Genomic DNA, 26586 nt, shown 5'->3' on the forward strand with positions numbered 1-26586 from the left:
AGAAGATCCTGGGGAAAGGAGAGATCCTGGGGTGGCGGGAGGGACTGGAGATGGGGGGACCTGGCCCCAAGCTGTCCTGCCCTCCTTTCAGCTCTTCTCTGTCTCCTAAGTTGGCATTCGACATAAGATTTTGTGTGAAGAAGGGGTGTCCCAGTTGTCTTTTTTCCTTTGAAGAACCACTGTATTATACATTTCAAATGGCAGCCTGTTGGAATAGAGGTCCAGCTTTTGCTCATCTCTTGAGATTAAAAGTGAAACACTAAATATGGGAGATTCTTCAGAGAGGACAGGGTGGCACTGGGTGGGGAGAGGGAGGAGGTCACCCGTGCAGGGTCGCACAACCCTCGGTGGCAGTGCCAGCACTCATGGCCAACCAGTTTCTATGAAAGATCATCATTCCCCCAGAAGAATTCACAGTCGATAGAGGAACTCCTCACTGGCAAACTTGGAAGAAATTCAATGTATTCATGAAAGTTTCATTTCAGCTCAGAGAACACTGAAATCAGAGAGGTCCCACCTCGATATGACTATTAGTTAGAACTGTGTATGGAAATAATTAAGTATAAATAAAAGCTTAACAAGCCCAGAAGGAAGCCACAGGCACTTTGGAATTAGCGCTGAATGGAATGTTGCCCGTTTCTGCGTTTTGTTTCAGATTATGATAGGGCATTAGCTCTGATCTTTTAGGCTGCATGGAGCAGAGTCACCCTGGGGTTGGAACAGGTAATGAGGGGTTTGTGCAGGCGGTGAGGAGATGCAGGCACCCAGCATGCAGCAGTGGAGTGACAAGGTCTCCTGGGACGTGGGGTTGACATTTGGGTCCCCACGGCGACTCCAGCTGTCCCGCCTCCACTTACATTCCTTGCTCCTTCCCCAGGCCCCTGTCATTCTCATGAGTCAGCTTCTCTCTGTGGCTTCTCACCTCACGCCACTGGGCCACAACCTCCCTTTCTGAGTGCCTCTGTTGCATGGCTTCTGCCCCCTGCTTTCTCTTGTTTCTTAGATCCCCTGTCTTCTGCATCACTCACTGTTCCTTTTGTGTGTACTGCATTCAGTCTCCGAGACAGGAGGGAAGGAGGGAGGGAGTTGAATTAATTTAGTTGATCCTTATCCAGCATCAAGTGTCCCTGTTGGACAGAAAACTCCTGCAAAGGTACCTGTTGACCATAGGGTAGAGACCAATTGGTCTGTCTTTGCCTCAAGCATCTGTCCCTAGCCTGTCAATCTTGGCTGAAGAGGGGTGGTCACCGAGTACAAAACACAGTGGACACAGCTAGGCATAGTAGTTAAACAGGGCTGGAGCCTAGAGTGGCAGGCACTTAACAGTCTAGAGTCTCCTCTCTAGTGTCTTGGGTTTCCTGAATAATGACTTACAGTGACTTTTATGCTCATCTTCCAGCTTTTCTGTGGACTCCTTAGGGATTTCGGTGACCAATTTAAATTCTATGATCTCAGTCCAACCCAAGAAGGGCTCATTGACCACAACAGAAAAGCCCACAAATGTCCAGGTGTTCTTCCGTGCAAAAAAGGAAGTGAAGGTCGAACACCAGCCAGTCCTGCGCTGTCAGGTAAAAGAGCGCCAAGGGATGACTCACTCAGTGGCAGCATTGCAGGACTCATGTCAAGAAGAAGAGTACATGGTCTAACCCATGCTTCAAAGGGAAAAAAGGAGTGCTGGCCTGGGTGGCAATCAGAGAGGATACCCCAGGGTTTGGTTCCCAACTAGCAGGCACAGGTAGGTCAGGTGGGAGGTATGCAAAGTCATCAGAAATTGAAAGTGCCAGACAGGAAATGTGGACCCTGGTCTTTGGAGAGCACCTGAGACAAGGAAGCTGAGTTCACTCATCAAATGCAAAAGAAGAGTGAAGAAGTGAAACAGGAGGCAAAAATTGGTCTATGTTGACCCATGGCTAGTACACAGTCTTAAGTTTGATGTTATTACTTGCTAATATTGTTGATGCAATAAACATAAAGAGAATGAAATAAAAAACTTGGTTTCATATCAGTGATGAAAATAAGGAATGAAGGAGACAGTCATCGGAATTCTGGAGTTATACCTATGGCTAACGTTCTCCCAATTTTTCTTCCCTTTCTAGATCATTGAACCCAATGTCGCAGAAGGAGGTGAAATCATCGCCAGCATCCCAATTAAATTTTCCGTGAATGCAGTGTTCTCCAAATACAGCATCAGCCCACCCTCTATCATCAACTTTGGGGCTTTGATCTGTGGCACTCGTAAGAGTGCCACCTTCACCATAGAAAATCAAGGTGTTACTGACTTCAAGTATGGCCTTTACAGGCTGACGGGGGAGAGCCCCATTAATCAAAAGAAAGTGTAAGACAAATATTTACTTAACTCATGTCATTCCCTACTGCTTTGTATTTTACAAAGGTTTTTCATTTGTTTTGTCTAAATTCTCCCAATGCCCTTTTGTGGGCGAGATTAGTAAAGTTAAGAAATGACACATCCAAAATGACGCAAGAAATCACCAGTAGATCTCAGTTCTGAAACCACATCTCTGACTACAGATTTCACATGCTTTCTAACTGCTCTCAGACATACAGTAAAGTTTAATTGAATGAATGTGAAGTCTTCTGTTTGGGATTGTGTCTGTTTTCCTGGTACGTCTAGTGTGCCACAGGACTTGCTAGTAAGTCATTGTCCTATCTATCGTTCTGCAGGATGTCAAGACACTGTTATAACAGCAAGCTAAGTCAAAAGAAATCATAGGTGCACTTCATAATGGGGGGATGGCAAAGGGTACCCTGGAATTGTGAACTAGAGAAAGCATGGTGATGCCTTCCGTCTATTGGGACTGTTTTCACCTTCTCCCCATGGAGATACTTTATCACAACAGCTAACTGATTAGTGGTTCCAGCAGCAAAACATGGATTCTTCAAAAGGTTGCTCTCAAGCAATTCACCAAAACAACTTACCTTATTGAATGCTTTTGGCCCTTATTTGATTGTCATATTCTTTTTTGGTAAATTTGGGATGGTTTTGCCAATTCCCAAGGCATTTTGTCTAATTTTCTAATTGCCTTTCTAATTAATGAATTATTAATTCATTTAAATGGACTTTCCAATGAATTGTTTTAAATCGTATATACAGCTTTACATTATTTGTAATTGTTTTATATTTTTGTGGCTATCCTCTTCCATTTTGACAAAGTTTGACAGTATCAAGAAAATTTGTGTTAAATTGTCCGAAGTCTCTTTCTTCCACATTTAATTTCAAACTAATTTTTTATCATTTATTTTATAATAATTTAATAATGTTTATTTACAGCTACTAAGACATAAATATGCTTTGCTTTAAATTGTTTTTAATTTAGTTTTTACGTTGGCATACACAAATTCATGCAACACACTCAAGAGGGGGTAGAACTTCAGTGGTTCTGGCCAGTAACCAAATGAATGCTCAAATGTATAAAACACTCAAAAGTTTGAGATTGCACCTCAAATACATTGGAATATTTTAGGGAAATAACTTCTAAACAAACTAATTATTGGGTAAACTACCTTCAAGTGACGTGAACAGTTACTAAACCAGTGTTAGTGTTATTGCTGAAACTATGTCTTACTAACACCATGACTATAAATATGAAGAAAAGGGACAGAATGTAATCTACTTGCCATTTCATTTTTTTAAGTGAGATCAGGTAAATGATTTGATGTCTACAAATAACTTCCACACATTGCTATGCAACGAACACAAGTAAACATTTTTAAATGATTCTTTTCTTGCAGTAATTTTTAATGTCCTTATGAATCATATTGAACAAGTACAAGTAGTGCATATTTTTATCACAATTGTTAAAAGAGTTTGACTAATGATGAATGCTAATTATGCTACCCCAATGCCCTCTTGAGCAAAGAAGGGCTCTTCCCCGTGTTCGTAGGAAAAAGGACCTGGCCAGCAGGAAGATGGGTGGTGTTTAATGTCATTACCCCAGCCTAAGTGTGTACTCCTGCTTCTTTAAGCAGACTCAGCAATATTCGGCAGGCAAGATCCCGGGAAAGCGACAGCTTCAGCAAGACTGGCCCTTCCAAAGCAACCAAGTTCTCCGAGTCTGTTCCGAAAGATGTAAACATCACTAACCAGGTGAGTGCCCTTTTCCTTGTTCCCAGAAACCCTAAAAGGCCACCTTCCAATTGGTTCTTGCAACGATTACCTCCCTAGGATAACAAGATTTGAATCTACTGTAGCGGGAATATTAAACAGCTACCTTGAAATATCACTTTCCATTTTAAGACAAGGTGTTATGACTTGATTTGGATATCCTCTTGACAGCATCTGATGACTGGGGGAAGGGCTCAGACTCTGTCCCCCACTCCACTTCCACCCTTCCCGCCCCTCCCACCATTTCCTGCAGATCCGCTTCACCCATGGCATGTTCACCGTGTACCCTGGGTTTGGCTCCGTTCCTTCTGGAGGAATGCAGACCATCACTGTTGACTGCGTGGCTGACCCTGTGGGAAGGTGTGAGGAGTTCATAGCTATTGATATCTCTGACCGAGACCCACGAGACCAGCCCACTGGCATTCTTTACAGCCTGTTGGCTGAAGCCTGTGTACCAGGTACTGAGCACTTAGATTGGACATCACCCCTTAAAAGACATTCCCCTGAAGCTCCCCCCACCATGCAATGTCTAGCAAACATAGCTGGGCTGCTGCCTTTGGGACATAGAACTTCCTCTAGTGTCTTCAGCCACATTTTTCCTTAAAGACTTACAAAGCACGCACACCTAGAAAGGATGTATAGCTTACAGTCCCAGTCTTCCTGAGTTTGGTCCAGGATCCTCAGATGAACAGTGTTCCCTGGGAACCATGGTGTGATGGGATATGGCCCACGACTCAGGAACATTGAATCCTGCTCGTGACGAGGTCACGCCTTGTGGACAACATAACACAGAGAATGGTGGTCAATGACTAGCATGCTACGTCTTTAACCCAGCAAGATCTCAGATGAAGCAGAGAGAACATTTGCTTTGGCTACAGGCACCCTGCAGCCTCACACCAAAGTGAGCCAACGCCTCCTTCTTTCCTAAGTGCACCCCAGCTCCTGGATCTTGCCCCTCTTTACCATTGGGAGGAAGGGTGGTTGGAGCCTGGCAACCAACAAGAGCAGTACAAAAGAAGGTAGATTGTCCCATCACTCACACCCTGCCCCTCCTCTATGACTGTCCTTTGTCGGAACCCAAACCTCCAAATGAATAATTACAGGAGGCAGGAATTGGGCTCTCAGGCCACATCCCACAGTCTTCCCTCCACTCCCCAGCCTTCGTGACGGACAACAATGCCTTGATATTTGAGGAGCACCAGGTCTGTCGCAGCACCAACATGCACAGCATCCTGCAGACCATAGAGAGTGGGGGGCTGTTTGTGGAAGACGAGAACAAGTTTACCTTCAGGAACGTCCTGGTGGGCCATCAGGCCAAGGCTCGGTTCAAGATCAGCAATGTGGGAAAGATCGCGTGTGATGTGAACCTTGTACTTAAGCCCATCTCCAACAAGGTAAGCAGCCTCCCTCGGCCCCAGCCCACCAAAGTTGGCAGAAATCAGGGGAAACAGCTCTTGGAAACCCCTGCTCTGGAGCCTCGATACATGAGCAGGGATTCTCTGGCCCTCAGGCCCTGCTGGAGGTTATGAGAGTGAACTGGGCAGTTTCCCCTTGGCCAACAGCCATACATTTGTCCCAATGGGTGTCTCCTCCGGGTACTTCTGTGATGAACTGGTACGCAGGAATGAACAACTCAGTCATCCATTACACACTCACTATGTTCCTACGATAGACACAGCGTTATGGGGAGAGCCAAGATGAGCGCCAGCTCAGGCAGGCTGCCTCAGATTGCATATTCATCTGGTAAAGGAGATTCGGGGGATGTCAGATTGTAAGGGTAAGGTGAAATGGTGAGCATTTATTAAGCCCCTGCAGTATGCTAGACACTGTGCTAAATGATTTATTGACATTTATTACCTCATTTCATCCTCATAAGTTTGTATTATCAGACTTTGTATTATTATCCCCATTTTATAATTAGGAAAATTGAGGTTCAGAAAGGCTAAATTCTTTCCCTGGGTCCCAGAGCCTAAGGATATAAGGGTAGGTTTAAAGCCAAGTTTCATTCCCATACAAGGCAAATAATATGTACCCATCTCAGGGTCTGCCAGACTCAAAACTTCCTTCCCCTCTGAGTCAGATCATACTGAGATCCTTTATCCTCATAGTGGAAGAGAAAATTCAGGATGCTGAGAGAGGGGTCTTAGTTAATATGTAATATGTTTCACCCACCTTTAATTTCCAATCAGGTGTGCTGCAAATACCACCTAGTATCATCTCAGCTGCTTCAGTTCTCTGCCCAAAAGTGGAATCTTGGCCCAGGTGGTACTCATGCCCCAGAACTGTCATTGTTCACATCGCTGGTGGTGGTGGGGGAATCACAGAGAGGGCTGGCCTAGCCTAGAGCCGAGAATAGAGTGTGCATTCCCAAACCGCTGCAGAGGGACAGGGATTGAGAGTCTGATTTCTTTTATGACTTCCCTCAGGCCCTGGTGACATCCAATCATTACTCTCTAACTTTATTTGGTACATGAAGGGATAGCTTTCTTTCTATTCTGTACCAAAAACATAAAAAAGTGAGCAAGCCTGATTTCTAAACAAAGATAGGTTTTTAACAGGAGGTTTGCCGACATTATATGTTTTCCTCTTCCCTACTTTTCTCCCTAATTGGCAGACTATCCATTGGAAAGAACAAAGAAAGTTTAGTGCCCCCAGCTTGAGAAGAAGAGGAAATAGTCAGTCTTGAATCCTACCTGCCTCCCATGAGAATGAAAAATGCTTTTGACTTTTGAGGCCATGCCAGGGGTCACTGTAGTCTTCCCAAAACACTGTCACAAGATGGGAAGAGATCAAGGGCTATGGGAGGGAGATTGTTCTAGCTAAAGCTCTTAGAGTTGCAAGGAGCAGAAACCCACTCAGGAGAATCCAAATGAAGCAAGGTTTGTTCCAATGCATCAGAGAGCTCAGACAAGATCAGGATGCAGCATGCAGCCAGAGCTCTGTGCGACCGGAACTGCCACCTAAATCCAGCCTTCAGAAGACCAGTGGAGGCTCTGTCCATCTTTCAAGGACCATGGATCTTTCACTTATGCTGTCTCCGTCTGGCTTCCAGATCGGCTTCAGATCAGCAGCCACCAATGATCTCTGGGCGTCTTAATTTAGTTCCGAGAGACAGAGATGCGTATCTGACTATCTAAGACCTAGATTCGTTCATCTGTTTGAGTCAAAGATCGCAAGTGTAGCCATTACTGCTGAGAGTCTCAGAGTATCTAGGCTGCTCCTTCCAGGGCATGACTGTGCAGGCAATGGAACGTGTCTATTGCAGAGTTCAGAGGAGAGCGAGTTCTCAGCAGGGGCTATAGAGATAAGCAGCACTCCCGTGTAAACACAAGTAGCTAACATGCACGCCGATCCTGCCCCCCCCCCCAGGTTACTGCTCGCATCATCGACATCTTTGAAGTGGAACCCAACAAGATGTGTGTTGCCAGTCATTCACATGCCTTTGCCACGGTGGCCTTCACCCCACAGACCATGCAGACCTACCAGTGTATCTTTGAGGCCACCTTGGATGGCTTGCCCAGGTACCAGCTCCCCAACAGCCTCCCCTGCAGCAGGGCTACAGGCCGCACTCTCCAGAATGTCACCCCTGCCATGCCAGGCTGACAGGCCTCAATCTCCCTATTGCCTACAGCAACCTGACCAAGAACCGAAGCCTCACGTTTGATATCGTGGGAGAAGGGAACCTCCCTCGAGTGACCGTTGTGCGGCCAGTTCTCCAAAACCAATACGGAAACCCCTTGCTCCTCTTTAAGAGGCTTCTTCTTGGTCATTCAGAGAAACTACCTCTCATCCTCAAGAACAATGGTGCGATCCCCACCCAGGTACTGCTGGAGGGTGAAGCGTGGGGTGGCAAGGGAAAAAAATCCTTCAGAAGTTAAGACTTCGGACACTGGGGTCTCTGCCATCCCTAATATGTAAGGACTTCTTCTTAACCGGTATAAGACATGGGACATACAGAGGGAAATCAGGTCTGGCCTCTGCCTTCCAGGAGTGTAAGATAGCAGATTACATAGTACACTAATAATTACTGTGTGAGGCAGTGTACAGTGATATACACTAAGCTTAGTGAGTAGGATTATGGGTAGTGTTAGTGTCTTCTTTATTTTTTTACTTTTTTCCTGTAATTAACATTGCATTTGTAATGAGGGGGGAAAACACATTGGGGTAAGAGACGTAACATCTGTAGGGACTTCTGGTTCAGCAATTAAATTATGTTTTTATTTTACAAAAATGCTAAATTGTATAAGAGTTATGCAAAGGACTGTAGGACTTTTAAAAATATTCTACTCCCATCTAGGGGATCACGAAAAATTTTGCTATGAAATGACATTTGAGCTGGGCATTGAGGATAGCTGGGTTTCACTTAGTGGGCATGGCAGTTGAGTACCTCCCAGGTAGAAAAAGAAAACTCCAAAGACAAAGGCACAGAAGCAAAAAGATGTAAGGTACAAACAGGAACCAGTAAGCAACCAACTTTGTAAGAGCATAGTGTACAGGTAGAAGAGCAGTGGGCGATAAAAATTGAAGGTAGAGAAAGGGGACAACTTGTGGAGCACTTTGGAGTCTATATATATTTTAAACCCTACAAGAAATTATTACTGTTATTGTTGTTGTTGTTATATACAGCTAAGGTTCATTTAGATCTACCCTCATAGTTATCATTTTTATTGCTTTTTATTCCTGCGATCCTTTTCCTACATATTGAAGAGTACTTGTAAGTAGTTTTTTGGTGGTGAAATTTCTGTTTTTGTTTGAAAGTCTCCATTTCTCCTTCATTTTTAATGTAATTTTTACTGGCTATAGAACTCTGGGTTGGCAGTTGTTTTCCTTCAGCAAATGGGAGATATAATTCCAGAGTATGCTGGTTTCCATTGTTACTGCTGAGATGTCAGCTTTAAGTCTAAAATATCTTTTAAGGTAATCTTTTCCCTCAGGCTGTGTTTAACATTTTCACACTGTATTTGTTTTCTGCACTTTCATTATGATGTGTCTAAGTATGGATTTCTTGCATTTATCCTTCTTGAAATTCACCAGGCTTCTTGATTCTGCAATTGATGTCTTAAAGCAGTTTTGAAAAATTCCTAGATGTGTCTTTGACTACTGCATCTCTCCTCCTGGGAAGCCAGTTAAACATGTGGAAGACCATCTCACTATATTCTTTATTATGTTTTACAGCCTCATTGTATTTTCCATCCATTTTTCTCTGGGCTTCATTCTGCATAATTTATTTTGACCTGTTTTCAGTGCATTAACTCTCCCTTTAGCGGTATCTAATCTGCTATTTCTATTGCCTCACCTGGTTTATTTAAGTAAGCTAAATATATTTTTGGAATTTGCTGCGGGCCAATTAACAATGGATTGTGGACCGCAGTTGGCCTGTGGGCCGCAGTTTTGACATCCCTGGTCTAGAGTATAGTTTTAACTGCCTTTGTCAATAGCAGAGGTCTCGACAACCCCATTTTGACACAACTTAGCTGGGTGATCTGGAAAGTACCTACACTCTTAGGCCTCTAGTTTCTCACTCGGATAACAAGAGCTGGACTAAATTTTCTTTTTTTCTCTCAAGGTCTAATATTTATTATATCTCCCTTATACTAAGAAACAAGCAATTGGGCACTAGGTGCAATGGCTTTTTTGGGGTACTTCCCAAACAACACAGTATGTCACTCCAAACTCAAAAATCATGAGCAGCCTGTCAGTGTAACACTCAATCCTTCTTTCCTTCTGCCAGCTGCATGTTGACCTGCAGGACCAACTCGGAGTCTTCTCCCTGAAAGGGAGGCCCACTACCTCCTATATCTACATCAAAGAGGAAAACAAACCCCATGCAAAAGGTAAGTAGGGGAGAGTAGCTTCTAGAGGACAGTGGGTCCCGGTGCTGTTTTGCTAGAGGACTAATCAGGACCCAGCCAGATTAGGATGCCAGTGTCACCAATGGCCACTCTAGGCAATGCTCATTCCTACCCTCAGGCTGCTTTCCCTTGAGTCGGGGTCTGCATGGATGCATCTTCCTTTTACGTGGTTCTAAATCATTCTTCCCTCCTCTCTTTGCAGCAAAGAAAGCTCACACAGCCTCTCTGGTTGTTCCCCCTGGAGACGCAGCAGAATTTGATGTTGTTTTCCACTCCCAAAAGGTTGGGAGAATGACAGGCATTATCCACTTGTCAGTGATCAACAACCAGTACGAGGACACGGTCATCCACCTGGTGGGAGAGGGCTATGAGGACGACGTCACTTTGGACAACATCCACGGGCTGATGGTTTCCCGCAGCCAGGAGGCCTCAGACATCTCCGAGGCCATCGAGGAAAACACTATGGAAGACTTGGTGGCAGGTGGGAGAAGCAGCAGTGAGGTGTTGACAGCTGTGGGCTCTTGGGTCATTTTAAATGAGAGTGAAATTTAAACAAAAAATCTACTGGCTTCCCGGGGATGGAGGACGGAATTGCCTCTTCATCACAGTACACTTCATCATGCCTAGCTCAGTCACTGTATTCATTCCTGTGCTCCCTCGAGGCACATTTATGGAGCCTCAGTGGGCATGTGCCAGGCACTACACTGAGCCCTGGCGTTCCAAAGAATAAGAAGAGTCCCTGCCCTTAGTCCGCTTATAGTTTGAGCTCAAATTCCAGTTTAGCTAATAAGCAAAATTCAAAATCCAGATTCCAGATTACCTAAGAAGTGAATACCTGTCTCTCTATAGTTTTCCCTTTCTTTTTCTTTTAGCTGGCTTATGTTGGCATTGTGTGTTTCGTCTGAACCCTGTATCCTAGACATTCTAAGAAAGTTGGTGGGCTTGTTTAATTAGTGAAGATGTACGCTTGTGCCTACACAGGCTCACTACTCAGGGCACTGTCTGAGAACCTGCAGCGCGAGCATGAGCTGGCAGCTTCTTAGGAATGGGAATTTCAGACCCCACCGGGGCACCTCACACCAACTGAATCAGAATCTGCATTTAAACAAGATCCCTGAGTGATTTGTGTGTATATTAGAGCTTAAGATGTGCCGCCCTGCAGTACATCAAGTGTTATGGCTTCATTTGGTGACTATACTTTGGGGTGGGAGAAAATTTACTTCATCATTATTATCAAAAAGCATTTGCTAAGCACTCTGATTATGTGGCTAATTACTGTAAAGTGAGTTACAAACACTGCCTCACAGTTTTTCTAGGAGCTTGCAGTCCTGGAATGTAGTATTGGGCAGTCTGTATAATATGGGTTAAAATCAACGCTCCCCATATGTCTGGCGTTTTCACCCCTATTCGCAGCTACAGAGTGACATCTCTCTTGTCAGAGGTCAAGCAGGAGCCAGCAGTGAACCCTAGTTTAGAAACAAAATTTCATACTTAAAATAGAATTGCCAGATTTAGAAAATCGGAATATAGGACTCCCCATTAAATCTGAACTTCAGATAAATAATGAATTATTTTTTAGTTTAAGTGTGTCCCAAAATATTGCATGGGATATACTTATGCTAAAAATTACTCATTGTTTATCAGTAATTCAAATTTAACAGGGACTCCTGTATTTTATCTGGCAACCCTAACTCTTACTAGTATTGTTTCCGTAAACAAATGGAGTTGGGGATCTATGTTTTCTCTTGGAAGTGAAGACCAAGGTGGATGGACGGACTAATGAGTGGATGGATGGATGGATGGATGGATGGATGGATGGATGGATGGATGGATGGATGGATGAGGAGACTCCCCAAGGAAGGAAAGCTTACTGCTCAGGACTGCAGGTTTTTTTCTAATATAACCATCCAAGGAGGGAGAAGTTCATGCCAGTGAGGCACATGTCTTTCAGGTGCTGCCTCCTTACGGGCGCGAGCCCTAGGAGGAGGCCAGGGAGGACTCACTGACCTTCTGCTTCTGTCCTTTAGCTGCTCTGGTGGACCACATCCAGTTTGGGGACTGCCACATTGGAAACAGCTATAACGTGAGCTTCACAATCACTAACCGCAGCCAAGTGAATGTGCTACGGTTTCAATGGCCCCTTTTAGCTACAGTTACCTTTTCCCCACAGGTAAGTGAAAGCCATTTGCTGTTTTCTGGGCTCTCTTAGGCCTAAGCCAACTGCAATTTGTTTGTCAGTCCATTTCCAAGGATACAAGGGAAGGCATGGGATGGATGAATCTCAAGCTGGAACCATCCCTCACTCAGACTTGGTAGCAGAGGACACTGTTCGTGTCCTCTCTGGTCTAAGAGCAGAGAATGAGGTCTGCCAAAACTGTTGCTAGACTGACGCTGTGAAATTCCATGGGAGCCAGTAGGGATGAAAATAGGTCCCAGTCTTCCTACCCCACGGTGCAGACCTATGTCCCCCTAGGTGTGTGTTCTTTAAACATTAGTCCTGCAAAAGTGGTTCTCTGAAAGCTAAAATGGGGGTGGTGTGTTCTGTGGACAACTGAGATTTAGAAAATGGTGCAAGTTGCGTCTTTCTCTTAAAGATCCCCAGTGCCCTACAGCTTAATAAAACCTAGTTAACTGTGTTTTACCTGGAATTTTCTAACCCCTTCTGTTAGCATCTCACAGCACACATTTTATGAATTTCTGACCAAAGCTTGACATTGACCAAGGCCTACAACATGATAGTATATCCTAGTCTCTAGCCAGTCATTGCTTTTCATAGATAGTTCTTTTCTGAGTACCCAGAACACTGGGTAACCCATACATGCCTCCTGCTCTGTTTTAGCCCACCAACTCCATTCAAACACAGAACTCTGGGGGGGTAGAGCAAGGTGGGTTGGGGACCTTACCTTTAAATCCTTGAGTGCTATCAGGAAGAAGTTTTGCTTTCTGGAGGGATGGAAAGCATTAGTCAAAATAGGCAGAGATAGCTTCTTATAGTCCATTTAAATACACCCACATACCACACACACATACATAATCATATACACAAACACACACACATACACAAATGCACACATATTTGTGGCCTTCAGAAGTACTAAGCTTTCTTCTTTCTTCACTTTCCAGAGGAGGGAGAATTTTTTACCTATCCGAAACACAAAATAACTATTGTGTGTGTGTGTGTGTTTGTGTGTATGTGTGTGTACACATATATAGTATGGTATATATGTGGGGTTTTGTATGTTTGTGTTGATGCATGATAAATGATTTTATTCTATGGACCAAATTGGATTTCCCACATATCTGATATACTTCAGTGAATTTCAGCCTTTTTGATCAGAGCTCCTTTATACTCTTAAACATGATAGAAGGCCCCCCAAAAAGCTTTTGTTTATGTGGGTTATGTCTATCAATATTAACCATGTTAGAAATTAAAACTGAGAATGTTTAAAAACATGCATTTATACTATGAGGCGATACTAATCAAAACAGCATGGTACTGGTATAAAAACAGACACATAGATCAATGGAACAGAGATAGCCCAGAAATAAACCCATGCCTATATGGTCAATTAATCTATGACAAAGGAGGCAAAAAAATGCAATGGTGTAAAGACAGTCTATTCAATAAATAATGTTGGGAAAACTGGATAGATACATGCAAAAAAATGAAACTGGACGACCCTCTTACAAGAATATACAAGAAGCGGGCGGCCGGATGGCTCAGTTGGTTAAAGCTTGAGCTCTAAACAACAGGATTGCTGGTTTGATCCCACATGGGCCACTGAGCTGCGCCCTCCACAACTAGATTGAAGACAATGAGCTGCTGCTGAGCTGCCAGAGGGGTGGCCACATGGCTCAGTTGGTTGGAGCGCAAGCTCTCAACAGCAAGGTTGCCGGTTCAATTCCCACATGGGATGGGGGGCTGCACTCCTGCAACTAAGATTGAAAACAGTGACTGGACTTGGAGCTAAGCTGCTCACTACACAACCAGATTGAAGGACAATGACTTGGAGCTGATGGGCCCTGGAGAAAAACACTGTTCTCCAATTATTCCCCAATAAAATTAAACAAACAAACAAACAAAAAGAATATACACGAATAAACTCAAAATGGAGTAAAGACTTAAATGTAAGACCCAAAACCACAAATACTTCCAGAAGAAAACATAGGCAGTAAACTCTGACATTGCTCTTGGTAATATATTTTCTGATATATCTCCTTGGGCGAGAGAAACAAAAGAAAAAAATAAGCAAATGGGACTACATCAAACTAAAACTTTTTTGCACAGCGAAGGAAACCATCAGCAAAACAGAAAGACAACCTACTGACTAGGATAAGATATTCGCCAATGTTACCTCTGATAAGGGGTTAATATCCAAAATTCATAAAGAACTCACACAGCTCAACATCAAAAAACTAAAAATAAAAACCCAATTAAAAAATGGGCAGAGGACCTGAACAGACATTTCTCCAAAGAAGACATACCGATGGCCAATAGACATGTGAGAAGATGCTCAATGTCACTAATCATCAGAGAAATGCAAATAAAAACCACAATGAGATATCACCTCACACCTGTCAGAATGGCCATCATCAGTAAATCAATAAACAACAAGTGTTGGTGAGGATGTGGAAAAAAGGGAACCCTCATGTCCTGTTAGTGGGATTGCAGATTGGTGCAGCCACTATGGAAAACAGCACGGAGTTTCCTCAAAAAATTAAAAATTGAACTACCGTATGACCCAGCAATTCCACTTCTGTGTATTTATCTGAAGAAATCCAAAACACGAATTTGAAAAGATATATGCACCATTATTTACAAGATATGAAAGCAACCTAAGTCCCCATTAATAGATGACTGGTAAAAGAAGATGTGACATAGATAGATAGATAGATAGATAGATAGATAGATAGATAGATAGATAGATAGATAGATATAGATATACATATATGTATACGAAATATTAATTACTCGACCATAAAAAAGAATGAGATCTTACCATTTGCAACAACATGGATGGACCTAGGGAGTATTATGGTAAGTGAGATAAGTCAGACAGAGAAAGACAAATACCATATGATCTCACTTATATGTGGAATCTAAAGAACAAAATAAATGAACAAACAAAACAGAAACAGACAGACACACAGATGCAGAAAACAAACTGGTGGTTGCCAAATGGGAGGGTGGTTGGGGAGGCTGATTGAAAAAGGTGAAAGTTTGTATAAGAAATACAAACTGGTAGTTACAAAACAGTCACGGATGTAAAGTAAAGCACAGGGAATATAGTCAATAATATTGTAATAACTATGTATAATGCCAGGTGGGTATCAGACTAATTGGGGGAATCACTTCAGAAATTATACAAGTGTTAATTACCACTATTCTGTGCACCTGAAACTAATGTAAAATCGTATTGAATGTCAATTGTAATTGGAAAAAAAATGGGATGAATAAAAAACATACATTTATTCATTTTAAAATACAATAAACCCATTACATAGTAATATAAATAATGTTTTTATGAAAATGGCTATATTTTCAAAAAAAACTGTGAGAATAGTGGCATTATTTTACATTTTTATAAATCTCTTTAATATCTGCCCTGAAAGAAGACAGCTGATTCTCATATTTGCTTCTGTGCTCAGGCTAATGCTGTATCACATGTCACATAACCTCAAGAAAACTCCATTGTATATTCATGAGAAAAAGATTGAAAAAGTCAAATAACATCTTAGTATTATGATGAAAATAGTTGACACCGTGGATTCCTGAAAAGATCTTGCGGATCCTAAGGGTCACCAGGTTACACTCTGAGAACTGCTAATGTGCTGTGTATATCTGTCCCCAATTTGTATAGATCATATTGATTAAGATGCACGGGTAGTTGAGAGTGGTATCTAAAGCCATCGCCTGGGTCACAACCCAGATCTTCCAATACTAACGGTATGACTTTGAGTGAGTTACAAGTCTCCTTGTCTATAAAATAGGAGTAATAGCTGTACGTCTCATAGGGCCCTCACAGGGATTGATAGAATGCTGTACAGGTTTAGAATAGTAACAGTGTGACACGTATTAGCGACACTAGTTTTTATGATTGTATTTCTATATAAGAAGCTTTTGTATATATTTAAGATAATCTAGATATACTGGCTTGAATGATGCACTTTTTGCCAAGTTTTTTGGCTCTACCCCTTCTCTAGAATGTCACCATCAGGTAGCAAGAGTCCTCACGATGGAATTCACAGAAATACTAATCCCAAACTCTTCCCCAGGTTGGCCACCTTCACCCTGGGTGTGCCAAGGACACAGTGGTGACCATGAAGTCAGACGTCCCCATCAACCTGAAGAAGATGGGGGTCAAGTGCAAGCTCTCCAAGATCACGTTTCAACTCCCTGCAGACCAGGTTCCCGACTGGGATGACCGCATGCGCACAGTCAAGTGGGTGGACGTGCCCAAAAACACGCCTGGGACTGTGACTATAAAACGAAAAGTGAGTAGGGACTTCCAGCACAAATCTGACCCGGATGCTATTCCTGGATACCTGCTGCTCTCAAGTTCAGTGTCAGTGTGTCATCCTTTCCTCTTTTGATGGGAAAAATAAAAGTTCCCATTCCACTTGACCTTGATTTCAAAAGTGACAACCTGAACTTCCAGGCATGCCATCCACACTACAAATGTCACACGAGCTACGCTTCATTGATGGAGCTTTAGATTAAGTCTGGCTATCTAGTTGAGTAAGTCCTCCCACATTTTCTTCCTTCAGAAATGTCATGGCTAGTCTTCTAGTTGTTTTCTTTCTCCCCTAGGTGTTCAGTGTTAGATTCGTTATAATCTTTGGTTCATGACAGAATTCTCATCTTTGGTCTTTCCTTTTCCTTCTGATTTACTTAATCACATTTTCTTTTTTCTAGCTTGCTTTATTGTAAGAATGCAGTATAGAATGCATATAGCTGTAAAACATATGTTAATCAACTATTATCAGTAAGGCTTCCAGTCAACAGTAGGCTATTAGTAGTTAAGTTTAGGGGAGTCCAAAATTACACACAGATTTTTTTTTGACTGTGTGGGGTGTTGGTGCCTCTAAGCGCTGCATTGTTCAAGGGTCAACTCTATTTATTATAAAAACTCTGATGGAAACTTGATTGGACTTGGATTACATCTATAAGTCAGTTCAGGAAGAACTGACAATTTTATAATTAATTCATCCTTTCCATTAACAAGGTATATTGCTCTGTTTATTTTGATCTAAAGGGGTTTTTTTTTACTACCATTTGATTTGTTTAATAGTATTAGGACTTTTCAGGTCTTTGTTTTGGTTTGGTTTGTTTTTTTGTTCTTGAATCTATTTTATTAAATTATTTTTCTAGGAGTTTGCCCTTCAACTAAGTTTTCATATGTATTTTCATAAAATTATTCATAATATTTTGTTATCATATGTTTAAATCTGGAGGACTGATGGTAATGCCCCCATTTTATTTCTGATATTGGTTATTTGTATTTTTTCTTTTTCTTCTTGATCAAGCTCACCGAAGGTTTTTTAAATCTTTTCAAATAAACAACTTTTGGCTTTGTCGGTCCTTTCTGTTTCAGATTTATTTTCTATTTCATTAATATCTGTCTCTATCTTTATGATTTCCTTTCTTCTACCTTCTTTGGAGTCCATCTGACCCCAAAATTTGTGTCTGTGCAGTCCTAATGCCCTCAGTACTGTCTTGTTTCCTTTCGTTTATGAGTGATTTTGGATTTGCCTTAGTCATTTATTCTGGAACTTGAGTTTCTGAGTTGATGTTCATTTGCATGAGTAGAATAAAATACTGCGTTATCCCCCCGCCCCCATTGCCCCTGTGAGAAGCTGGCGCTGCCTCACTGACCACAGGGCTGCTTTTGTCACAGGTGATAGAGACGGATCCTGAGCCTGCTCACTCGGTGCTGGAAGAACGCTACCGAGAACTAATGCTCCAGATCAGTGCCAACGTGGGTTTCGCTTCATACCAGTGCCAGACCAGAGATGTGCGCTTTAAGGAAACGCTCGTTTACCAGACCCGAGTGTTTGAGTAAGTCATCAGAAGCCTCCCACACTCACCGGAGAAGCTCATTCATTCCGTCGTGTACTCACTCATTCACCAAACATTTACTCAGGTCTACAACAGCATATATCAGGCATCGTCTGTGTAACGCACCGGAGTGTCTTCGTAGGTCCAATGGAACATTCAGACCCACGAAGCAATTGAAGTTTACACTTAAAATACAGGCCAGGAAACACAGCCTATCAGGAGGGAGGCATCAGGCGGTCAGCCTCAGTGGGAATAGTCCTTGCAGCAGTCCACACCACCACCCAGGAACTTCTAGTTGGCCCCCCAGGTGACAGCTCAGACAATATCCACACTAGTGGGCATGGGATCCATCCTAGCTTAGAAGCTCTGTGACCAACAGAAGCCAATGTTTCATAATCACTCCATAGGTATGGCTTCTTGTGTCAAGACCTCATGCTTCAGAAAACCCCAAAGCTGTAGCTTCCTTCCAGAGAATCATAATTCTTCCCAGACCAGATGTGACTTACCAAGCAGGGGTCATTTTTACTATAAACAATGTTGCTTAATAAGACAGCTGACATTTCTCCTTTATTTTCTCGGGAAACAGAGCTAGGAAGTTAGTTCAAAGTCAAAATTGTCCTTGGAATGACAAAGGGTTATATTAATCCTTCACCCACAGTCAGATGCGGGGATACAAAGATGCATTGGGTCTGCTTCCACTTGAGGTGGAAAAAGGCTCTGCTGATTCAGAATCTGGCACAAGTCTGTGTCTCAGCCAATGCAGGCCTCTCCGGAAGGGGTCAGATGGTTTCTGATGACAGGGACATTGTTCCCGCTGGGAAGTGATTCAGGAAGGGAGGGGCTATAGAATTTGCACCCCAGGAAGGTACTGCGATGTGAAACAGACTTTTGTTTCCTCCTTCATGAGAATTTCTCGGATTCCAATGATACATGCTGAGAGCGCACAGCTTAGGGTGCCAGTGATGTACAAAATGATTTTAAGTGCTAAATCTTTGGATAGTTTTACTTTTAATAGCAATGTATATATTTTATGTGTTTTACAAGGAAGTGGAGTTGGTACATCAAATGCACATCTTCAGGTAAAATTGCTCAAAACTTGCCTTTTGCAAAAACATTTAAGAAATAAAGTGACTTGACTTAAAGAAAAAGGTTAAGTAACAGTACAAATGATGTGCAGACAGGACAAAAATCATCTGCAGCCTGTTTCTCAAACCCGTTCCCTGATCTGTTTGCAGGTTTGAACTGATTAATTCAGGCAATGTGCAGCTGGAATTCAACTGGATCTCAGAAGAGGTGACAAAGGCTGTGAGCTTCTCAAGGCCGGATAACCAAGGTAAATGCCATGACAGGTAAAACCCAGAGTTTGAGCTTGTCCTCAATTAGAAGAACTTTGTTCATGGAGAAGTGAGCGCTGCTTCAGCAGCCCCCCCAGGTAACCAAGGAGAAGCAGAACACAGGCCTCCTGCCGTCTACAGAGCCAAATGGGCCTGAGAAACTGAAAAGCTAACATCTGTCCTCCTGGAGCCTGACCCTGGCCCCCCTCAGGCACTCCCTCACATCCCTAGGAATATTTTCTTTTAGATTTTAACCTTCTAGGAGAGTACAGACCCTTGGAGAAAATGATGAAAGCTATGAACTGTGTCTCCCAGGAAAATACACACCATGCCCAATTTGCATGTGACACACGTGAAACACGTAAAAAGGGGCCCAGCACTTGGTTGGCAAATATTCATTACTCCTGCTTCACTTTTGGAGATTCCCAGACCTTCTGAATGGGCCTTTATCCATGGGCCCCCCCAATTGTGAACTCCTACTTTAAAAACAGGGTAAGGGGGATCAAATATATGGTGATGGAAGGAGAACTGACTCTGGGTGGTGAACACACAATGGGATTTATAGATGATGTAATACAGAATTGTACACCTGAAATCTATGGAATTTTACTAACAATTGTCACCCCGATAAATTGAAAAAAAAGAAAAACAAAGGGAGGAGGGAATGAATGGATAAATAAACGGTGGTACATCCAAAAAAAAAAAAAAAGTGATTCTCCAAAAATGATGTTCACAGCCCATTATTTTTGAAGCAAAAGACCCACAGACTTCTACTTGACTCACTCCCATAAGCCATAAGGAAACACATTTGAAAACTTGAAGAAAAAAAAAAGGAAGAAGAAAACTTGATGGAAGTAATAGAAGTATTTTTCATGAGTACCTGTGAGAGCTACTATAATTCTTACCCCTAGTGCCTGAAGTTTAGTACGTTGGCTAGAAACGAGGGGCTGACAGACCCACACAGCAGGTCTCTAAGGACCTGTGAGTGGGCTGCCTCATCCTGTCCTCCCACTGCAAATGCAGAAGAACATCACCAGCTCTCTGTCTGCCCACAGGTTTCTCTCATAAAGATCAGCTTAGCCAGGGCACCCTGCCCACAGGCAGCACTCTGGACAGCCCCGTGGACCACTGGACCGATGCTCCCGCACTGGCCTTCTCTGTGGAGCCCACCTCAGGCACTGTGCAAGTGGGGAAGACGCAGAGGATCAAAGTGAAATTCTCCCCACTGGAGGTTGGAGACTTCGAGAGCAATCTTTTCTGCCAGTAAGGAGATGTGCTCCCCACAACAAAGCCCTGCAGCTCTTATCCCTCTTCTGTCCCACCACTACCACCATTCTTTCCAACCCTAGACCCCTCCACAGACTCAAATGGCCAGATTTCCCTTTGGAAAGATTCAAAGGGGCCAGCCTTTGGAGAACAAGGGGAATTTGGTCTTTTGTATTGCTCATCAGTCCGGTTCAGACTCTTCCTCTGGCCCACCTTTCCTTTCCCAGCCACATACAAAAGTCCAACTGGGAATAAAATGGTTGACAGCCAGGTGGGTTCCAGTCCTGCGACCAGCATGAACTTGGGAAGGCTTTGTCATACCCTTACTGAGACAAGGTCTCCTTTACTGTAAAATGCAAATGATAGTACCCACCCTATAGAGTTGTTGTGAAGACAGAATAAGGTAATTCAGTGAAGCTTAGAACAGTGCCTGGCACACAGTAAACACAACAAACATTACATGGTAGACCTGGTGCGTAGTAAGCAAGGAATAGATGGGGCCCGGACCCCTTTAGAAAGAAGCCAATCCAATCACCCCTGGCAACGAAAGTCCCTGATGTGGTACCCACTCACAGGAGAGCTCCACGGAGAATTCCCATCTTCCAGAGGAATTCCATGAACCATGGCCTACGGTGGCTGAGCCATAAGAGCCTCCTGGAAACCCCACACTCACATGGCAGGGATCCTTCCCACACCTGGGCCACCTAAGCTAGGAGCTGGTGCTGGAAGTCTGCTCACATCCAGTTCACGTTCTCCTAGGAGCTCAGGATGCTTTTTAAAGATTCCTGCATCACTTTTCATATCCCACTAGATACCTGTGAGAGGACTGACCCAGACGGTAAGCCTCCGTGCTCATTTTACAGCAGGGAGGTTTTCTTACCATAGCTGGAAGAAATAACCTGAGGCCATACTTAGGTATACAGAAGGAACTAGAATTCAGGCTCCTCATACTCCACCCATTCATGCATCCATCTACTCAACAGTTAATTAATGAACACCTACTATGTATCACGTCCTATTCAATGCCCTGAGGTTACGTTGTTGACCAAGACAGACCCAGCCTCCACTCTCGCGGAGCTCACATTCTGGTGGATGTAATGTTCATTTCCAACCAACTAAGAAAGCAACAATTGATTAAAACTAAAAAATAAGTAAAAATAACCTTATCATCTCAGGATTCCCAACCTGCCACCTGGAGAGCAAGGCCCAGTCCTGTCAGTAAAAGGGCGGAGCTTCTTGCCCTTCTGCCATTTTGACCTGAAAGACTCGGACTACATCAGTGGTCATCGGCGCAACCCAGATCTCCGAGGGCCTGGTGGTGGGGCTCTGGATCCGGACACCCGGGTGATTGAGTTCACCAGCGTGGGCATAGGAGGGAATAATCTCCGGTGAGTTGCTTGACTTCATATTGGTTGACCCTTCTAAAGAATTCAGAGGAAGAATTCAGAGAAAAAAGCTAGATGGCTTCTTAGAAGCAGGCTCAATATCTGGGGTTTGACTTAAGAGAACTGCTACAGTAAGGAAGCTGAATTCTGTCTCCTTAGTTTTGACATGGGGGCAAGGGGGATTTAGAAGGCATAAAAATATAACCCCTAACCACCATCTGGACCACAGACGATCACTGGGACAGATGGGTCCTTGGCATCATTATTACCCCAAAGTCCAGTACTCCAGCCATACTTTGGACCCCCAAGTGAGATGCAGTTTTCATTTCTACAGTAACAAAGTATCTGGAACAGTTCTGATTCCCATGTAGGAGGATGGTGCTAGGGCAGGTCCTAAGAAAGTTTCTCTTAATCCTCAACCCTCTTACTCTCTGCTATCAATTCTTCCCCCTTGGCCAGGACTTTTACAATCCTGAACCCGACCACTAGCCTCTATTCCTTCTGCTGGATCTCTGAAGAAACTGAAAGTCTCCAGAACCCTCCAGCCTTCACATGCCTTACAAAGAAAGGCTTCATCCACCCTGAAAAGAAAGCTGAGGTGTGTGTGTGTGAATGAGGACCACTCGACCCAGGGCATTAATCATTCTATCCATCTCTGCATAGCAGGTTAGGGGTATAGAGATAGAGTTAGGGGGGACAGCCTAAGGGTACATCCATCAACAAGTATTTCTTGAGTGGCTACTATAAGCCATCCTTGTGCACAAGACAGACCTGAGCTCTTGCGATTGGCCATGGCTCTAGGGTTGGCAGTTTTAAAAATTTAGATGATCAAAGTAAGAAAGGAGTACTGGCACCAATGCCTGGGGACTCTAGGAGTCTTAACATGAAGTAAAATGTTGCTTTTGTCCAAGGGACTGACGGCTGTGAAAGGACATAGATGTGTTTTTACCTGGTCCGGACAAAGGGCAAAACCGAAAAGTGGAGTCATGTCCCGTGTCCTACTGTTTACACAGTGATACAGGTTAGGGAGTCAGACTTAACTATGAACTTGCTGGCCAAAACAGATCTACAGGCCCATGTCCTGTAAGGCCTGCTTAGATCTTGGAGGCAGAAACGAATCCATGAAACAGAAATGACAAATTCAGATGCTTTTGGGAAGGTCATACAAAGGAATGAAGAGGCCTAAGGGACAATGGCAGGGACTGCGGGATACCAGAGCGGACCGGCCATGGTGCTCCGGCCAATGACCACCACACAGACAAGTGGACCCAGGGTTGCTAACTCCCAAGCTTTTCGGGAAAAGTTAAAATTCCGAATTTCTATCCGAATCTCTCCATTTCCACATGTCATCTAAAGCCATAGTGTGAAATATGATAGCTGAGCCAACAGAAGCCGTGGGTGGGGTCGACCCCTTAGAAAGACCCGTGAGCAAACAAACACTGATGTTGCTGGAACAACCAAACTTATACGCCCTCCAGAGAGGGTAGAAAGGTAATGATGACCTGGTAATGTCCTCCATCGTTAATCCCAGTGCTGACAAGCCTCTAAGAGCCCACAGGGTAAGTAAACAGAAGTGCCTCTTACCACACTATTCCAAACTGTTTTCTTAGATTGTCTTCCAGTTCACGCCTTTCCATCTGGACATCACAGAAGCATTCTGGAGTTTCTTAATCCCCGAACACAACATCACAGTCCCTTTCCTGCTGGTAGGCAGAGCCTCTGACCCCCTCATCATTCTGAACAAGTCACACCTCAACTTCAGTTGTCTCCTCATCGGTAAGGCTGGCCTGTTGGTTTATATTTAGAGTTGGCGTGACATACAGGGGAGGGGAGTGGGACCAACCAGCAATGAGCTCCAGGAACAGACTTGGGTGGGGGATTTTTCCTGGTGCCATTTAGAAGCATGTCAGAGGGCCTTTTTGACTGTTCACAAAATCATAAAATATTTACTCTCAGTCTAACTTCCATCAAGTATCTTCTGAACCACACACTAATAACTGAAGGAAATTTAGGAGCCTTACTACAGATTCTACTTGGAAGATTCCTTCAGGGCCTAGACTGACTATCTTCACTTCTAAAGCCTCATGTCAGTCCCCTCCTACTCACGTGTACCCCCAGATTATGGGCTGTATGTCAGATTTCTCTACCATCCTTTCACGTATTTATTTGGTTCAACAAATATTATCAGGCCCCTTGTATTACCTAGGCACTCTTCCATGAGCTGGGAATGCAATGGATAAAGCCAAAGTTCCTACCTTCATGATGCTTACATCCCAGGAATAGAAAGCAGACTACCAAAAAATAAAAAAGCAAAATATATATAGCATGTCAGATATTGATAAAGTGTTCTAGAGAAGAGTTAAGCAGGTTAGAGGGGTTACAGAATGCCAGTTGGCAGTGGAAAGGTGACATTTGAGCAGAGACCTGAAAGAAATAAAAGAAAATACTGCCAGGTTTCTTATAACCCTACGAATCTGTCACCTGTGTGTGTGTGTGTGTGTGTGTGTGTGTGTGTGTGTGTGTGTGTGTGAAAAACTGAGTTAATTACTAAAGTTTTAGTAATTAATTCAGTTTTTATTTATAAAAGTAATGCTTTATAATAAACCAGTCAATGTGGTATTGTATAAGGAAAACTGTAATAATCTCTCCCCACCCATTCTATCTCATCCTTCTCTTTCCATCAAAGAAAACCTATAACAGTTTGATCTGTATTATTTCCATAATATCTTATACTGATACATATAAGTAGACGGGGAGATTATGATGTTTAGTAAGGTTTTGAACAAATGAGAAATGTATCATAAGAGTAATAACAGCAAGACGAACAGAATGTAATCTAGGAATGCAAGGGTGGTATATTTAAGTATAATCATTATATTAACAGATTAAAGAAAAACAAACATGTAATCATTAATACCTGTTGAAGTCATTGCTAAAATTTAGCAGACATTCTCAGTAAAAACTCTAATAGGAAAAGAGGAATAGAGGAAAACACTTGAATAAAGAAGATTAACCAAAATCAAGAGGCAAATGTTATCTTATAATGAACCACTAAAACCACATCAATTAAAATCAGGAATTAGGCAATTATTATCGAACACTGTCTTAGTGACTTTAGCAAATACTATAAAACAAGAAAATTAAATAATTGGCATAAACATTGGGGGAAGAAGAGACAAAACTATCTCATTTGGCTATTGCTGATTACTTCATACATTGAAAAGTTCAAGAGGCTCTAGAGAAAAGCATAACAAACTACTAGATAATTTAGTAAGTGGCTAGATGCAAGACAAGTATGTAAAAAACCAACAGTTACTCTTAGTGGTAAGTGCCTAGAAACAAACAAAAAATTGTGTTCACTATTGACAAAACCTATATAATATCTAAGGATAAACATAAGAAAAGCACGGGACCTATATGAAGTAAACTATAAAATCTTATTGAAATGCCCCCAAACAAAATCTGAATATTTGTCAATTCTCCCAAAAGTTCCAATTCGAATCCCAGCTAGGGTTGCCAGATAAAATACAGACGCACACTTAAATTTGAATTTCAGGTAACAGTGAATAATTTTTAGTGTAAGTGTGTCAGCATAAGTATGTCCCATGTGATATTTGAGACATACTTCTACTAAAAAATTATTTGCTTAATCTGGTAAACTTCATCCCAAAAGGATTGAGGGGATGGGGGAGAATTGGCTAAAAGATTTGAAAGTTTATGTGGGAAAATAAATGCTCTGTAATAGGTAAGGAAAGTAAGAAAAAGCAAAATAGCGTTAAGAGATGGATTAGTCATGGCCCTGTCAGGACACTCATGACATACCTGAGGTCTAATTTAAAGAGTTCAATGCAGAGATTCAGGCAGAGTTAAGGGGCCTACCAGGGATGGTAAAGTTCCCCTTAACAAAAGGAGGAAGACATTGGGTCTGAAGGAACAAGGAGGAAAAATGGTGTTGCCAGAATTCCAGGAGAGCAGCAACTGAGGCAGAGGAGCCACCTACCAGGAGCAGGCAATTCATGGAGTAAAGTTCCGGAAGTGAGAGGTGGAATCCCTCCAGGAGAGGAAGGTCTCTTGTAGAGCAAAGGAAGAGGGGTAGTCAAAGGCAGAGAAGCTTGGAAGAAGAGAGAAAAGAAGTTAGAGAATCTCTTCTAAGGCTTCCTCTTGCTTGTGGAGCAGTGTCTGCTGAGGTACTTCAGGAACAGGCACGAGCTTCCACTGAGGGCTGGTGTTTCCTCCTCAGGCAGAGAAGCCAGGGAGAACGTGCAGATCATCAACAGGGAAGAGCAGGGCTTCCATTTTGCCTTCCAGGACAACTCCCGATATTCTGAAGGTTTCAGTGACAGCCTGGTCATATGTCCCATGGAAGGCTGGCTCCCACCACAGTCCAGGTGAGGACAAAGGAAAGCCCCCAGGACTGCACCCTCTCAACATGGCAGGAGCCCCAGGCCTGCCAGCCAGGAGAATCACTTTCCCTCACAGAGCCACATTTCTAGTCTTCCATCTCTAAAATTTAGATATTAACAGTTCTATCTCTGTCCTACTTCCTGTTTTTTATTTTCCTAATGAA

The 26586-nt window shown here is 43.0% G+C and overlaps 1 protein-coding gene across 1 annotated transcript in view; it reads left to right on the forward strand.

The window, feature by feature from the left end:
- The window catches only part of HYDIN (HYDIN axonemal central pair apparatus protein), a 293325-nt gene that overhangs the window by 238459 nt on the left and 28280 nt on the right, over positions 1 to 26586 (forward strand). The window contains exons 56-73 of the mRNA XM_081030536.1: positions 1400 to 1568; positions 2097 to 2335; positions 3988 to 4105; positions 4377 to 4581; positions 5282 to 5517; positions 7493 to 7644; positions 7755 to 7944; positions 9855 to 9957; positions 10178 to 10456; positions 12003 to 12145; positions 16252 to 16470; positions 17874 to 18034; positions 19270 to 19367; positions 20424 to 20631; positions 21810 to 22022; positions 22479 to 22617; positions 23630 to 23795; positions 26260 to 26407. Of these exons, the coding sequence (XP_080886662.1) occupies positions 1400 to 1568; positions 2097 to 2335; positions 3988 to 4105; positions 4377 to 4581; positions 5282 to 5517; positions 7493 to 7644; positions 7755 to 7944; positions 9855 to 9957; positions 10178 to 10456; positions 12003 to 12145; positions 16252 to 16470; positions 17874 to 18034; positions 19270 to 19367; positions 20424 to 20631; positions 21810 to 22022; positions 22479 to 22617; positions 23630 to 23795; positions 26260 to 26407 (3186 nt within the window). The remainder of the gene's footprint in view (positions 1 to 1399; positions 1569 to 2096; positions 2336 to 3987; positions 4106 to 4376; positions 4582 to 5281; positions 5518 to 7492; positions 7645 to 7754; positions 7945 to 9854; positions 9958 to 10177; positions 10457 to 12002; positions 12146 to 16251; positions 16471 to 17873; positions 18035 to 19269; positions 19368 to 20423; positions 20632 to 21809; positions 22023 to 22478; positions 22618 to 23629; positions 23796 to 26259; positions 26408 to 26586) is intronic.

Source organism: Rhinolophus hipposideros (assembly GCF_964194185.1).
Source record: "Rhinolophus hipposideros genome assembly, chromosome: 21".
Lineage (NCBI taxonomy): Eukaryota > Metazoa > Chordata > Mammalia > Chiroptera > Rhinolophidae > Rhinolophus > Rhinolophus hipposideros.